Genomic DNA, 15382 nt, shown 5'->3' with positions numbered 1-15382 from the left:
GCTTCCGGAAGTGGGCGGGGGTTGCTCATGGCAGGGGCAGGCTCCAGGGACAGAGAGGAGAGTCGGTCGGCAAGAGAGGCGGGATCCAGCTTGAGGATCTAGAAAGAGGACAAACAGGACGAAAACAAGACGAGGATTTCCGATGCTACCATGTAACGTCCACTACTGGGACGTTGGGGCAAGACGGGGAGGGAGGGGGTACAAGACAAGACAGGACAGGGCAGAACAGGGCGGTGCTAGGCTACTCTAGCGGACGGGTGAGCTCGGGAAGCACTTACGTTTATTCACGATAAAACCGAACTCCAGACAAACGGGGGGAACGGGGGCAACCCGCAGGTATACCCTGCGGTGGCCTGCCTGCGGTGCGTGAAAACGCAAAGCGCAGCACAGGTCACGACCCACTGCGCCGCGCAGTACGCGCAGTACGCGCAGCACAGCGTCGGAGATACCATCTCCTACACAAGCCATGCGCGAGGGCACCGAGGCATATATGGAGATCATGCAGTTCCTCCGCGAGATCATGCGAACCCGCGAGGAGCAAATCGATTTCCTTCTGGACTTTGTCTCACTCGGTCTCACCGGCGCCAAGAACGGTGAGATGGTCGTCTTCATGATCGGTAACGGCTCAAACGGAAAGAGTGTATTGCTCAGCCTGATCGAGAACACCCTCGGTGCCGAGCTCTGCGGTCGCTTCGATGGAGCATATCTGTGCCATACCTCTAGCGTCATCTACTCACCCGAAGCACCCACCCCAACCCTCATGAAGCTGGCCAGGGCCCGCTTTGCGATCGCATCAGAGACCCGCAAAGGCCGCGCCGGCGATGTGGTCCTCGACGATGTCGCCCTGAAGAAGATCTGCAGCGAGGAGAAGCTATATATCCGTGGCATGTGCAAAGAAGGCACCGAGATCACACCATGCTGGAAGGTGCTGGTCGCTTCCAACCACTACCCAACCCTGGCTCCAGAGGCTATCTTCGACCGCGGCACCACCCGCAGAATCGTCATTCTCGATCTACCCATCTCGTTTGTCCAGCGGCCCGATCGTCCTCTCGAGCATCACGAGAGCTTACGCGACGAGACGCTCAAGAACAAGCTCAATACGAAGCGATGGCGCTATGCGTTCCTGGGAATCCTCATCCGCCGCTTCGCCAGCGCATCCGATAGAACTCGCCCACTCGACTCTGAAACTCGCATTCATCCCAAGATCCTGGCGTTCACCCGACGCAAGATTGCTGACCCGGACTATGTGGGCGAGTATATCGAGTCGGTCTACATCCGTTACGATCGCGAACGCCAGAAGGATATGTACTATGCCACCGACAACCGCATCGACACACACGATTTCTACCATCGTTTCATGTCCTGGATGGTGGACGTGAAGGGCATCGCTGATACCGCGTTCTTGTCTGAGAACTCGCTCTTTGGGAAGTGGCTCGAGGTCTTCCTGGAGCACCGCTCAAAGGTAGAGAGCGGTGAGATCGACCAACGCGCACTAAGCACATACAAGCGCCTCGTGGGTATCGAAGGCAAACGAGCGATCACGGTGTCGGATATCGCCAAGAGTGTAAGGAGTGAACAAGCGCAAGGACGAAGACCAAGTGCTTGGTATGAGCTTTATTAGCTTTTAGCCCCGAACACCAAAGAACAAGTTTTGTTCGAACTGGTGTTCAACATAGGCTCAGACATGCAGGGCTATTTATAGACCGGGAGAAGGTCGAGGGGCAAAAGTGGGCGAGAAGGGTGGAGCATCACAGAGAAGCGAGAAGGGGGTGCGAGAGTGGCTGGTGTGCAAGCGAGAGAGGCTTGGCACAGCCCGGGGACATGTGCCGAGCGGTGGGGGAGGCAGGAAACCAGTAGACGCGGGTGGCAACGGCGCGTGCTCATGCATGGGGGCAAACAAACACGTGGGGACTCATGATTGGTGCGGAGGGCGAGAGCATGCGGGACAATCTCATTGGTCCGTTGTGATGCTGGTCATCACACTATCTCCTCCTCAAACTACGGCGTGTTCCATCTTGAGTTCTCCTGGGGCCAGGCTTGTCTGGGTAGCGTCGGTGGTACTCCGCGGCCACCGTTGGGGCAAAGACAATGTCGGCGGGCTCCCAACTTCGATCGGTGACCGGGTAGCCTTTCCAATCGATGAGATAGTGCAGCTGTAGGAGATGGTATCTCCGACGCTGTGCTGCGCGTACTGCGCGTACTGCGCGGCGCAGTGGGTCGTGACCTGTGCTGCGCTTTGCGTTTTCACGCACCGCAGGCAGGCCACCGCAGGGTATACCTGCGGGTTGCCCCCGTTCCCCCCGTTTGTCTGGAGTTCGGTTTTATCGTGAATAAACGTAAGTGCTCCCCGAGCTCACCCGTCCGCTAGAGTAGCCTAGCACCGCCCTGTTCTGCCCCGTCCTGTCTTGTCTTGTACCCCCTCCCTCCCCGTCTTGCCCCAACGTCCCAGTAGTGGACGTTACATGGTAGCATCGGAAATCCTCGTCTTGTTTTCGTCCTGTTTGTCCTCTTTCTAGATCCTCAAGCTGGATCCCGCCTCTCTTGCCGACCGACTCTCCTCTCTGTCCCTGGAGCCTGCCCCTGCCATGAGCAACCCCCGCCCACTTCCGGAAGCCTTCCTCAAGACCTTCCGTGCCCCAGTGTTTACTGGGAAGAGCCGCTCCTCCTCGGTGGAGGACTGGCTGCAGCAACTCGAGGACTACCTCGATGCTGCCCAAGTCGCCCCCACCCACCACATCGTCGCCGCCAAGCTCTGCTTAAAGGACCAGGCGTACCGTTGGTACCGCCGCCAAGGGTTCGACGAGCAGAGCGAAGGTGTGTTTGACGACTTCAAGGACCGCCTCCGTCGCCGCTTCGGCAGCCCCAATGCTGAACTCATTGCCCGTGACAAGCTATACTCTCTCGTGCAGCGTGGTTCTGTGACCCGCTACATCGAGGAGTTTGAAGACCTCTCCTCCCAGATTGAGGAGCTGGGCTCTGCTGATGCGATGTACCTCTTCCAGAAGGGCCTCAAGCCCAAGATCAGAGAGTACATCGCCAGCAACCCTGATGCCCGCAAGTCCCTGGACGTGATGATGGACGTTGCCGAGAACCTCGACAACGTCCAGTACCATGGCCGCCAGTTCTACCCGCAGCTGGCAGGCGGCCATCGGTCTCATCACGTCCCAGCCCGTCCGCCTCGCCCGGCCCCGCCCGCAAGACCCATGCCTGAGCCCATGGACGTTGACGTCAACGCCATGGAGGCTCGTGGCCCTCCCCGCTCCCGGTTCCAGCAAGCTGCCACTGTCTCCCCCAAGGACAGACAGAAGCAGGAGGACCTCCGCCATGGTTCCTGCTTCTTCTGTCACCGACCGGGACACCAGGCCAAGGAGTGCCCCATGAAGTCGGGAAACGGCCGACCCTACTAGGTGGCTCTGGAGCCCTAGTAGGAGACCAACGCCGTGGATTGCTCAATGCAGTCCACGCGTCTCCAGAGGAAGTTCACCTCGCCCCCTCCCCCGAAGGAGAAACAAACCAAGTGTTGTGCGTCGTGCGAGAGGTGCATGGTGGCGCAAGCCGCCTGCCTCTCCACGAACGTGAAGAGAAAACCAAAATTGAAAACCAAAACAAAAAAGAAAATCAAGAACCCTTGAGGGACAGGACCGCCTGTGCCCTCACCCCTGTCAAGTCGTGTGTGTCGGATGCTTCCGACATGTGTCCGCAAGCCGTGGACGTCGTGTGCAATGGCGTGCTGACGCCGCAGGCCCCCGCAATGGCCGAACCCTATCCAAAATGTCCGAGTGGCCGTGATGAAGCCAACCAAGACCAAGTGTCGCCCGTTCCCCCAAGTCAAGTCATGGTGCAGGAGGCTGTGCAGGAGGACCATGAAGAGTCCCTGCTGTACCTCCCTGCCACCGTCCAAGGTCACACCGTCCGAATGATGGTGGACTCTGGAGCAAGCTGCAACTTTGTCAGCAGACGCTTGCTCCAGGAGCTCAACATACATGCAACCAAGAAGAAGTCGCCGATGAGTGTGGCGCTTGCAGACGATCGTGTGCAGCAGTGCACACACCAAGTGGTCCTGCGAGTGGCCCTCCATCCCAAGTACCATCCTGTCCTGTTGTTCCAAGTGATCGACACCAAGTTCGATGCCATCCTCGGCATGAGCTGGCTTGCTCGTGCCGAGCCGACTCCAGTCGTCGACTGGAAAGGCCGCACTGTCCGTGTTGGCCCTGACATTGTCCTGCAGGGCATGGCCTCACCCAACATGCCACCTCTCCTCTCAGCCATGCAATTCAAGAGGCTGATCAAGAAGGACACGTCGTTCCTCTGTGTCGTGCGTGAGGTCGACGACACCGACCAAGCCGGTCCCGGTCCCCCGCCTGTGGTGACCAAGCTGCTCGACGAGTACAAGGACGTATTCCCCGACCAGTTGCCACAATGCCTGCCACCCCAACGCACCGTCGATCATCGCATCGACATCGAACCAGGCTCGTCGCCTCCGTCAAGACCGACGTACCAACTGTCGCTGACGGAGATGGACGAACTCAAGCGCCAGTTGGATGACCTCCTCGCCCATGGGTTCATCCGCCCGAGCCAGTCACCGTATGGTGCACCAGTGCTCTTTGTCAAGAAGAAAGAAGGTGATCTCAGGATGTGCGTCGACTATCGCGCACTAAACAAACAGACCATCAAGAACACCTACCCGTTGCCCAGGATCGACGAGTTGATGGATCGTCTGAGTGGAGCAAAGGTCTTTAGCAAGATAGACCTCCGCTCAGGCTACCATCAGATCCGCATCCACGAGGATGATGTCCACAAGACCGCCTTCAGGACTCGCTACGGACTGTACGAGTTCCTAGTGCTGCCGTTCGGATTGACGAACGCACCTGCCACGTTCATGCAGCTGATGAACGATGTGTTCCGCCAAGAGCTCGACAACTCTGTCATCGTGTACCTGGATGATATCCTTGTGTACAGCAAGGATGAAGCGACCCATGAAGGTCATGTCGCCCGCGTGCTGGCCAAGCTACGCGAGCACAAGTTGTATGCCAAACTGTCCAAGTGTGAGTTCTTCAAGAATCAAGTCCCGTTCCTGGGACACGTTGTCTCAGGAAGAGGAATCGAAGTCGACCCCGCCAAGGTCAAGTCTGTGGTCGAGTGGCCGCCGCTCGCATGCGTCTCTGACGTGCAGTCGTTTCTCGGTCTCGTCAACTACTACCGCCGATTCATCCCCGATCTGGCGCGCACTGCCGGTCCACTCACAGACCTACTCCGCAAAGAGTGCCCCTTCGTGTGGGACCACCCACAACGCCAAGCGTTCGAGACCCTCAAGCACGCCTTGACGAACGCTCCTGTCCTCGCTGTGTTCGACCCGAACACGGATGTCTCCGTGCACACCGACGCCTCCGACTTTGCGGTGGGAGCTGTTTTGATGCAGGAGGGAAGGCCCGTTGCCTTCGAGTCGCGCAAACTGTCCCAACACGAGATCAACTATCCCGTGCACGAGAAGGAGCAGCTTGCGATCATCTACGCGCTGCAGAAGTTCCGAGTGTACCTCCACGGTACCGCCAAGCCCTTCAAGATTGTGACGGACCACCAGTCACTGCGTTACCTCGACACCAAGAAGAACCTGAGCCGACGCCAAGCGCGATGGATGGAGTTCCTCGCCGAGTACAACTACGAGGTTGTATACCAGAAAGGCAAACTCAATGTGGTGCCTGACGCACTGTCCCGACGCCCCGACTACCAATTGGCGTCACTGTACGAGTCGACTGTCAGTGTCGACAACACGATGCTGGATGTTGTCCGAGACAACATCGCCAACGACAAACAGTTCGGAGAACTGTTCCGAAAGGTGTCTAAGCTCCCCAAGGACGACGAATCATCCGAGTACACAGTGCGTGATGGCCTGCTCCTCCTGAAGAAGGACAGCCGTGTCTGTGTGCCGGACATTCCGTCGTTGAAGACCAAGTTGCTCCAAGAGGTCCACGACTCGCCCCTCGCTGGACACTTTGGAGTCGAGAAGACATACGACCGACTGGCCAAAGTCGCATACTGGCCTGGAATGAAGCGCACCGTCGAGAAGTACATCGAGTCCTGCCATACCTGCAAGATGGTCAAGTCACGCACGACCCGAGAGCAAGGATTGCTGCAACCCCTGCCTGTTCCCGACCGCCCCTGGACCAGCATGTCCATGGATCTCATCACGCATCTACCGACGACCAAGTTGGACCACGATGCAATCGCTGTCTTTGTCGACAGGTTCAGCAAGATGGCACACTTTGTGCCGTGCCAGACGACATGCTCCGCGCCTGACCTTGCACTGCTGTTCTTCAAGCATGTGTTCAAGCACCACGGCCTCCCAAAGTCCATCGTCAGTGATCGAGACCCCCGATTCACCTCCTTGTTTTGGACAAGTCTGTTCGACCATCTCGGCACCAAGCTGAACATGTCAACCTCGCACCACCAACAAACGGATGGACAGTCCGAGCGGACGATCCGCACCCTCGAGCAATACCTGAGGACATACGCCTCGACCAGCCAAGACGACTGGGACATACAGCTGAGTCATGCAGAGTTTGCATACAACACCGCCAAGTCGAGCACAACTGGCTTGAGCCCCTTTGAGGCGCTCTACGGATTCCAGCCTGATGTTCCCACCTCCTTGACACTGACCGAGTCCACGGCTGGATTGCCTCCCAAACCAAGTGCCTTTGTCAAAGATCATCAAGTCCGACACAAGATGATCGCCGACGCGCTCACGGATGCGCAACAAGTGATGGCGAAGTACTACGACCGCCGACACCAGGATGTCTCCTTTGAAGTTGGAGACCTTGTCTACCTGGACGCCGACAACATCAAGGTCCCCGAAGCCCAGTCAAAGAAGTTGTTGCCCAAGTACCGAGGACCGTTCAAGATAGCGGCCCGACCCAGTCCCCTCAACTACCTGTTGGACTTGCCACCTGGAAGCAAGCTCCATCCTGTCTTCCATGTGTCCAAGCTGCGTCGCCACACGACCCGCAGTCCAGCACAGTTCCCCGACGCCGACGAAGGTGTCCCGGACGACGCACCACTGGAAGACGACCTCGGACAATACTATACTCAAGAATATGAAGTCGAAAGGATCGTGAGGCACAAGAAAGTGGCTGATGGGTCACTTCGGTTTTATGTCAAGTGGGTTGGTTACCCACACTCGGGCAACACATGGCAAACACTGGAGGACTTGTCCCATGCACCCGAGGAGCTGAGTAAATACGGTAAACACCTCGAGGAGCCCCAAATAAAGAGCACACGCAGGGCTCCTCGCAGGAAGCCTTCTTAAGTGTGGGAGTGTAGGAGATGGTATCTCCGACGCTGTGCTGCGCGTACTGCGCGTACTGCGCGGCGCAGTGGGTCGTGACCTGTGCTGCGCTTTGCGTTTTCACGCACCGCAGGCAGGCCACCGCAGGGTATACCTGCGGGTTGCCCCCGTTCCCCCCGTTTGTCTGGAGTTCGGTTTTATCGTGAATAAACGTAAGTGCTCCCCGAGCTCACCCGTCCGCTAGAGTAGCCTAGCACCGCCCTGTTCTGCCCCGTCCTGTCTTGTCTTGTACCCCCTCCCTCCCCGTCTTGCCCCAACGTCCCAGTAGTGGACGTTACAGCAGCTTTCCGCGCACGAACTTGGAGTCTAAGATCTCTTCGACCTCCCACTCCAAGTTCCCATCGATGACCACCGCAGGGGGCGGCGCTTGCACCCGACCCGGAAGCGAGTTCTTCTTGTAGGGCTCAAGAAGAGACACATGGAACATCGGGTGCACCTTTATGTCCTTTGGCAAGTCCAGGCGGAAAGCCAATGTCCCGACGGCCTCGAGGATGGTGAATGGTCCAATCCTCTGGTAATCCAGCTTCTTGCTTGGGCGAGTGGTGCTGATGTTACGAGTCAGCACCCAGACTTGATCGCCCGGACGCAAGTCGGGAGCCTGGGACCTCCGGAGATCTGAGAAGTGCTTGTAGTCAGACTTTGCCTTCTCAAGATTCTCCTTCAACAGTGCCAGGTTCCGCTGGAGATGTTCAACCCTCTCCGTGGCAGAGGGAACATCAGGGCCGCCAGCGACTACGGGGACTTCGAACCTTGGGTGGAACCCATAGGTTGCCAAGAATGGCGAGGCATGTGTTGACGAGTTCTCGAGGTTATTGTAAGAGAACTCGGCCAACGGCAGCAGCTCGGCCCAGTCATCTTGCTGATACGACGTGTAACAGCGCAGGTATTGGTTGATGACCTGGTTGACCCTCTCAGTCTGTCCATCGGTCTGGGGATGGAAGGCCGTGGACAGACTGGTTTGGATCCCGAGCTGCGTGCAGAGTGCCTTCCAGAACCGAGAGGTGAACTGACTTCCTCGGTCTGAAACCACTGTGTCGGGGAGGCCATGGAGACGAAAGACATTGTCGAGGAACAGTGACGCAGTCTCCTCCGCCGACGGCAGTGAACGCCAGGACATAAAGTGTGCCATCTTTGTGAGGCTGCATACCACCACAAAGATGCAGGTGTGACCCTTGGACTTTGGCAGATCAGTGATAAAGTCCATGGTCAGTGTCCCCCAGGGTCGATCGGCTGTCTGGAGTGGCAACAGGAACCCAAACGGCTTGTGTCGCGGAGCTTTCGAGCGTGCACAGGTGTCGCACGTCGAGACGTACTCTTTGACATCTTTCCGATAGGTTTGCCACCAAAACTGTCGCGATACCAGAGCCAGAGTCCGTCGGATGCCTGGATGACCCACAGCGACTGGGTCATGGCACGACTTGAGCGCCGGAACTCGGCACGACTCTGGGACTACAATCCTGTTCTGGAAGGTGAGGTACTGGCCATTCCAGACGAACTTCGGGTCACGACGGTATTTGTCTAGACCGGGATCCCGAGCCTGCTCTTCGGCTATGAGCTGCAGCAAGTCCACAGGGTCACTGCGACTTGCAACCGAAGAGCGGGCGTCTCTGCTTCGCAGCACGCGTATCACCGCGGCAGGATCGAGAAGCAGAGGCGGATCCCTCGACACGGAGGCCGACGAAGGGATGTAGTCCGAGCGACGAGACAGGGCATCGGCCTTGCCGTTCCTCGCACCAGGACGGTACTGGATGCGGATGTCGAACCGAGACAAGAACTGGGACCACCGTGCATGGCGCTGGTTCAGGATGCGAGCCGTCGCCAGGTACTCCAAGTTCTTGTGGTCGGTCAGAACGGCAACGGGATGCTGGGCGCCTTCGAGGTAGTGTCGCCACGCCTCGAAAGCCTCCTTGATCGCCAACAGCTCTTTCTCGTATATGCTGTAGTTACGTTCAGCATTCGAGAGTGTCCGCGAATGGAACGAGCAAGGATGAAGGCGATCATCAGCACCCCGCTGGGAGAGCACGCATCCAAGCGCAAAGTCCGACGCATCTGACTCTACGACGAACGGCTTGGATGGGTCCGGATGCACCAGAACGGGCTCCGAAACGAAGGCATCCTTCAAGGATCTGAATGCTTTATCGGCTTCGCGGGACCACTGGAAGCCATGCGTCTTCCGGAAGAGCCGAGTCATGGGCCCCGCGATCTTTGCGTATCCATCGATGAAGCGTCGATAGAAGTTCGCAAACCCGACAAAGGATCGAAGATCCGAGATGTTGCGCGGTATGGGCCAATCCAAGATCGCAGAGAGCTTGGATCGCTCCATACCGATGCCCTCGGGCGAGACCATGAAACCAAGGAACGAGACCGAGGTTTTGGAGAACTCGCACTTCTCCAGCTTGCAATACAGCTTTGCAGCTCGGAGCTTCGAGAGGACCTGCTTGACGTGCTCTACATGCTGCGACGGATCAGCACTGTAGATCAAGATATCGTCAAGATACGCAATCGCGAACTGGTCCAACTCGGTGCGCAGGACGTCGTTGATGAAGTGCTGGAACGTCGCTGGCGCATTGGTGAGCCCAAAGGGCATCACCAAGTACTCGAAGTGCCCATATCGAGTACGGAAAGCTGTCTTCCACTCGTCCCCGGAGCGGATGCGCAGCAGATTGTAGGCTCCACGAAGGTCCAGCTTAGTGAACACCTTCGCGCCTCGAAGTCGGTCCAGCAGCTCGCCGATCAGCGGTAAAGGGTAACGGTTCTTTACCGTGATACCGTTCAGTGCGCGGTAGTCAACGCAAAGACGAAGTGAGCCGTCCTTCTTCTTGACGAAGAGGATTGGTGAGCCTGCTGGGGACGACGAAGGACGAACGAATCCCTTGGCAAGATTCTCGTCGAGATAGTCACGCAGAGCGTGAAGTTCGGGCTCGGACAGTGAGTACAGAGGCCCGAACTTTGGCGACTTGCCCGGCTCCAAGTCAATGGGGCAGTCGTAAGGGCGATGCGGAGGCAAGGAGTCAGCTTCCTGTTTAGAGAAAACAGACAGGAAGTCCTTGTACTCCGCAGGCACTTCGACAGTCGCAGTGCTCGGCTCGTCAGTGGGCAGGACATGGACCTGAAAGATGGTCAGGGGTTGCGTTCCATGCCTGCATGCATCCAAAGACTCGCGCATCGAGCGGTAATCAATGCTGCAGACGCGGAGAGGAGCGTCCGAGCTGAGAGGAGGGGCGTGGACAAGGTCAGAATAATGTTCGACGGTTACTTTATTCTGAACAATGTCCGAAGAACAAACAACAGGAGGAGGTACATCAAGGAGGGAAAGAGAACTGACAGCAGGAGAAGGGGTTTGGGAAGAGCGAAGGGGTTCGGGAGGAACAAGACAAGAAGGGGAAGACGAAGGTGGGAGCGTAGGAGAGGAGCTTAGATCAATCAAAGGAGTGGAATCATCAAGAAGGGGAGTGACATTGGAGGAAGTGGAGCAAGACGAAAGAGAAGTAGTGCATGGAGAGGGGTCGGAATCAACAGAAGGAGGGAGACAAAGAAGACCGCGAGACCAGACAATCTTGGGCTCGGCGGTGCGCAACCAAGGAAAGCCAAGGATAAGTGGTTGATGTGGAGACCTGATCACATCGAACCGAAGGCGTTGCGAGACGTCCCCGAGAATCACCTCGAGTGGAGCAGTCTCGCGGAGGATGGGGCCAGACGACAGCGGCTTACCATCCACGCCTTCCACTGCCAAGGGCGAAGCCTTGGAGCAGGTGGGGACAGAGTGTCGAGCAACAAAGTCCTTCGTCGATAAAGTTGCCAGAGGCACCAGAATCGACAAGTCCTTCGCACGACAGAGAATCACCAGAAGGAAGGCGAACAGCGACGGGGACAACCAACGAGCAACGACGAACAGACGAAACACAAGACTTTGGTTCGGTACCAGCTTCGGCACCAGGGTTGCGGCTAGCACAGACAGTTAACTTTGCCGAGGGTTGGCAGGACAGCTCAGGTATTTGCACCTGTGGATGAGGTGCAGTTCCCAGTGACACCAGAGGTGCCACGGGTACTATGCCAGAGCTGAGAGTGTCCGCCGGTCCAGAGGCAAGGCGAAGCTGTCCGCACATCACTGCTTCCCCAGTACTTACCAAAGGCACCTTACCAATGTCTTCACTTTCGGAAGGCGGTGGGCACGGCTCCGGTTCAAGGCCTTCACTTAGAACCGGGCCTGGTCGTTTCCCGAACTGAAGTCTTGCACTTCTCCATCCTCGTAAACGATGGTGCGGATGATCCTCGGGCCGGGAGGTCCAGGGGGCGGTCCGGTAGCTCTGGTAGATCCAAACTTGACGGGGCAGTTTCGTACCAAGTGGCCCTTCTTGCCACAGTACAGGCAGAGTCCAAAGCGGCGGCGGCGTTGTTTCTCCTCGGCGGTCAGGGGTCCAGAGACGGCAGAGTCCACTTGCATGGGCTCGGAAACAATGTAGGAGGGGTGCGGCGGAGCGAGTACGGGCGCGGGAGCGATGGCGGGAACGGCAGCGGAGGCGGAACCAAAGGCGAACTGGGAAGACCGGTAGCGGGCAGGCGTGCTTCGGCGCTCTTGACGGCGCTCGCGGATTCGTGCATCGAGCTCGTTACAAAGCTCGATGTACTCCTCCAGATCTCGTGGCAGAGGGCGAACTCGCGAAAGTTCGTCTCTGACATCATCCGACAAGCCAAGTCGGAAGAACGAGATCTTTGCACCGTCGTTCCAAGTCGTATCGGCGGCAATACGAAGGAACTCGGATGCATAGACTGCGCACGGGCGGTTGCCCTGAGACAGTGTGGTGATCACTGACTCGGCAGTCCTGGCCCGATCAGGGTCGTCAAACACTTTAGAAAAGCGTTCTAGGAAATCGCCAAAAGAGTTGAGTCGGGGATCACCCATCTCAAGCATCGGAGTCGCCCACTGGAGAGCCGGTCCAGTGAGCAGACTAATGACGAATCCGACCTTAATCGGGTCAGCAGGGAACCGGTGGGGCTGCATTCGTATATACAGTTTGCACTGATTTACGAATGCCCGGAACCCTTGCCGGTTACCGTCGTAACGGTCCGGCATCTGCACGCTGTACCCAGCGGCAGGAGCATCGCGAGCTGTCCGGAGCTCGGCGAGCTCGGCCTCCAAGGCACGGAGGCGGTCCACGAGGGCAGGATCCATGGCGGGACTGGGACTGGGACTGGGAAAAAAAAAAAGCGAGGAGGTTCAAGAACAGGAGAGCGAAGAGGGCTCAGACACAAGTGTGCTTGAGGTTCGGACAGGACTAGGAAAGGGGCGGGGCTAGGAGCGGAAGATACCAAGCAGGTGGTATCAGTAGAAGAGAGTTCGAACAAAGTGTAAGGAGTGAACAAGCGCAAGGACGAAGACCAAGTGCTTGGTATGAGCTTTATTAGCTTTTAGCCCCGAACACCAAAGAACAAGTTTTGTTCGAACTGGTGTTCAACATAGGCTCAGACATGCAGGGCTATTTATAGACCGGGAGAAGGTCGAGGGGCAAAAGTGGGCGAGAAGGGTGGAGCATCACAGAGAAGCGAGAAGGGGGTGCGAGAGTGGCTGGTGTGCAAGCGAGAGAGGCTTGGCACAGCCCGGGACATGTGCCGAGCGGTGGGGAGGCAGGAAACCAGTAGACGCGGGTGGCAACGGCGCGTGCTCATGCATGGGGGCAAACAAACACGTGGGGACTCATGATTGGTGCGGAGGGCGAGAGCATGCGGGACAATCTCATTGGTCCGTTGTGATGCTGGTCATCACGGACTTTCTTGACATGAGCCTCGTGCTCGGCGGGATCGGAGGAGTAGATGAGGATGTCGTCCAGGTAGACGACCACGAACTGGTCAAGGTATTCTCGGAGGACATCGTTGACGAAGGCTTGGAACGAGGCAGGAGCGTTGGTCAAGCCGAACGCATGACGTTGTACTCGAAGTGGCCGTAGCGGCAGCGGAAGGCCGTCTTCCACTCTTCACCTTCAGCGATGCGCAAGAGGTTGTATGCGCCTCGCATGTCGAGCTTGGTGAAGATTTGGCCTTGCCGAGGTTGTCGAACGTCTCGGCAATCAGGGGCAAGGGACAACGGTTCGGCACGGTGATCTTGTTTCAGGGCCCGGTAGTCGACGCAGAGACGGAGGGAGCCATCCTTCTTCTTGACGAACAGGACTGGGGCACCGGCAGGGGACTCGGAACGGCGGATGAAACCCTTGGACAAGTTCTCTTGGATGTAGGTGTGGAGGGCGTCCATCTCCGGCTTGGAGAGGTTGTAGACGGGTCCAAACGACGGAGACGCACCTTCGACCAACGGGATCGTGTGGTCGTAAGGCGGTGCTGGGGGAGCTTGTCGGCCTCGGACTTGGAAAACACCTTGGCAAAGGACGAGTACTTGGAGGGGACAGAGGGCTCGGCCTTGGGCTTGGCTCCAGCGTCGACGGAGCAGAGGGACAGGACTCGGGCAGCATCCAAGAGGAACACTTCCAGGCCTTCCTTCTGGACGGCGTGCTGGAAGGGGATGCTGCCGATCAGGCTGACGCTGGGCAGGGACTGGGTCTTGGTCTTGGTCTTTGGGACGGCAGGAGGCAAGGCAGGACTGGGCTTGGGCACGGCAGGAGGCAAGGCAGGGAGGATCTCGGGCTCGGCTGGGGACTCGGCTGGGGACTTGGCAGGAGCAATCTTGGACTCGGGCAGGGACACGGCAGGCTCGGCGGGGACCTCAGCAGGGGACTCGGCAGGCGGCTCGGCAGGGCTGGACCTAGAGGACTGTGGCTCGGGAGAGAACGGGGAGGCCAAACTGTGGATAGAGGTGCAAGGCAAGAAAATAGAGTCATGGTGCCAGTCAAAGTAGGGTTTGTGTTTCTTGATCCAATCCATACCCAAGATGATCGGGTATGAAGCCAAGGGAATCAGCGCGAACGAGATTTGTTCATAGTGGCTGATGCCTGTGATCATAGAAACACAAACTCCAAGACTAGACTCCATCGAAGAACCATCGGCAAGAGTGATGACGAAAGAAGTTGCAAAGGTGGGGAGAGCGTGGGTTGCGGCGAATCCAGTGTCCATAAACGAAGTAACCGCGCCGGTATCGATCATGGCGGTTGCCCGTATGGACTCTGGACCGCACAGCAGAGTCACAGCGAGGGAGGGCTGACGTTGGATGTCAGGCTCGGGAGGCGAAGACGAAGAAGCAAGAGCGGTGGAAGCGGTGGCAATGGTGACGGGGGCAAGATGGCAAAAGGCAGAAGAGTGATTACCGTGGAGAAATTTACAGGAGGAAGATTTATGACATGATTGACGCCTAGGAAAGCTCCTCCGACCTTTTCTAGGCAGAGAAGTTTTCCTGGTCGTCAAGTTTATTCACATCAACGACAGCCAAAGAAGCATCGATGGCAGCCAAGCGGGAGGATGCCTTATTGGGGCAGCGAAGGGCAATGTGCCCTTCCTGCTTGCAATAAAAGCAGCGGTTGGCAGCACGGAGGGCAGCCTTGTCCTCGGCGGTCAGCCTGCGAGCGGAAGCCTGGCTGAGGTCCATGGGCTGGGGAACGTTGAATGCTTGAGCGGGGCGAGGAGGAGGAGAGCGAAGGGACGAGGAGCCGGACGGAAAGGGAGAGGAGCCGGACGAGCAGGAGCAGGAGCAGGAGCGGAGCGGTGGTTGGGACGGCGGGAGCGTTGGTCCTCCTGGCGGTTGTCGATGGCGATCGCCGCTTGCATGAGATCTTCGAGGTTGTCGAAGGAGCGACGGGAGAGTTCATCTTGAACCGAGGGCTTGAGTCCACTCTCGAAGTGGAACATGAGAGGGTCTTGGGACCAAGTGACGAGGTGGACGGCTTGGCGGCGGTACTCGGCGGCATAGGCGGCGGCGGAGGTGACTTGGTAAAGCCTGACCATCTCGCGAGCAGCGGCGATGGTGGGCTGGACCTGGCCAAAGGCAGCACGGAGCCACTCGGAGAAACCGGCAAAGTCACGGATGGCAGGGGGAGAGCACTCGGGGTCTCTCCAACTGATCGATGTACGGCTGCATGTAGTCTGCAGCAGTACCATCGA

General features: G+C 57.8%; 1 protein-coding gene across 1 annotated transcript; it reads left to right on the top strand.

The window, feature by feature from the left end:
• Positions 1-466: 466 nt before the first annotated feature.
• On the top strand, positions 467-1466 carry BJ171DRAFT_473753 (uncharacterized protein; the record flags this gene model as incomplete). The annotated part of the gene is made up of 2 exons (XM_053108713.1): positions 467-1398; positions 1439-1466. 2 exons carry the CDS (start codon positions 467-469, stop codon positions 1464-1466), a joined length of 960 nt encoding a protein of 319 aa, XP_052967785.1.
• Positions 1467-15382: the final 13916 nt, after the last annotated feature.

The sequence above is a fragment of the Polychytrium aggregatum genome, assembly GCF_025602895.1.
Source record: "Polychytrium aggregatum strain JEL109 chromosome Unknown BJ171scaffold_13, whole genome shotgun sequence".
NCBI lineage: Eukaryota > Fungi > Chytridiomycota > Chytridiomycetes > Polychytriales > Polychytrium > Polychytrium aggregatum.
Note: the sequence above shows the minus strand (reverse complement) of the source record. Positions and strands in the feature narration are given on the sequence as shown.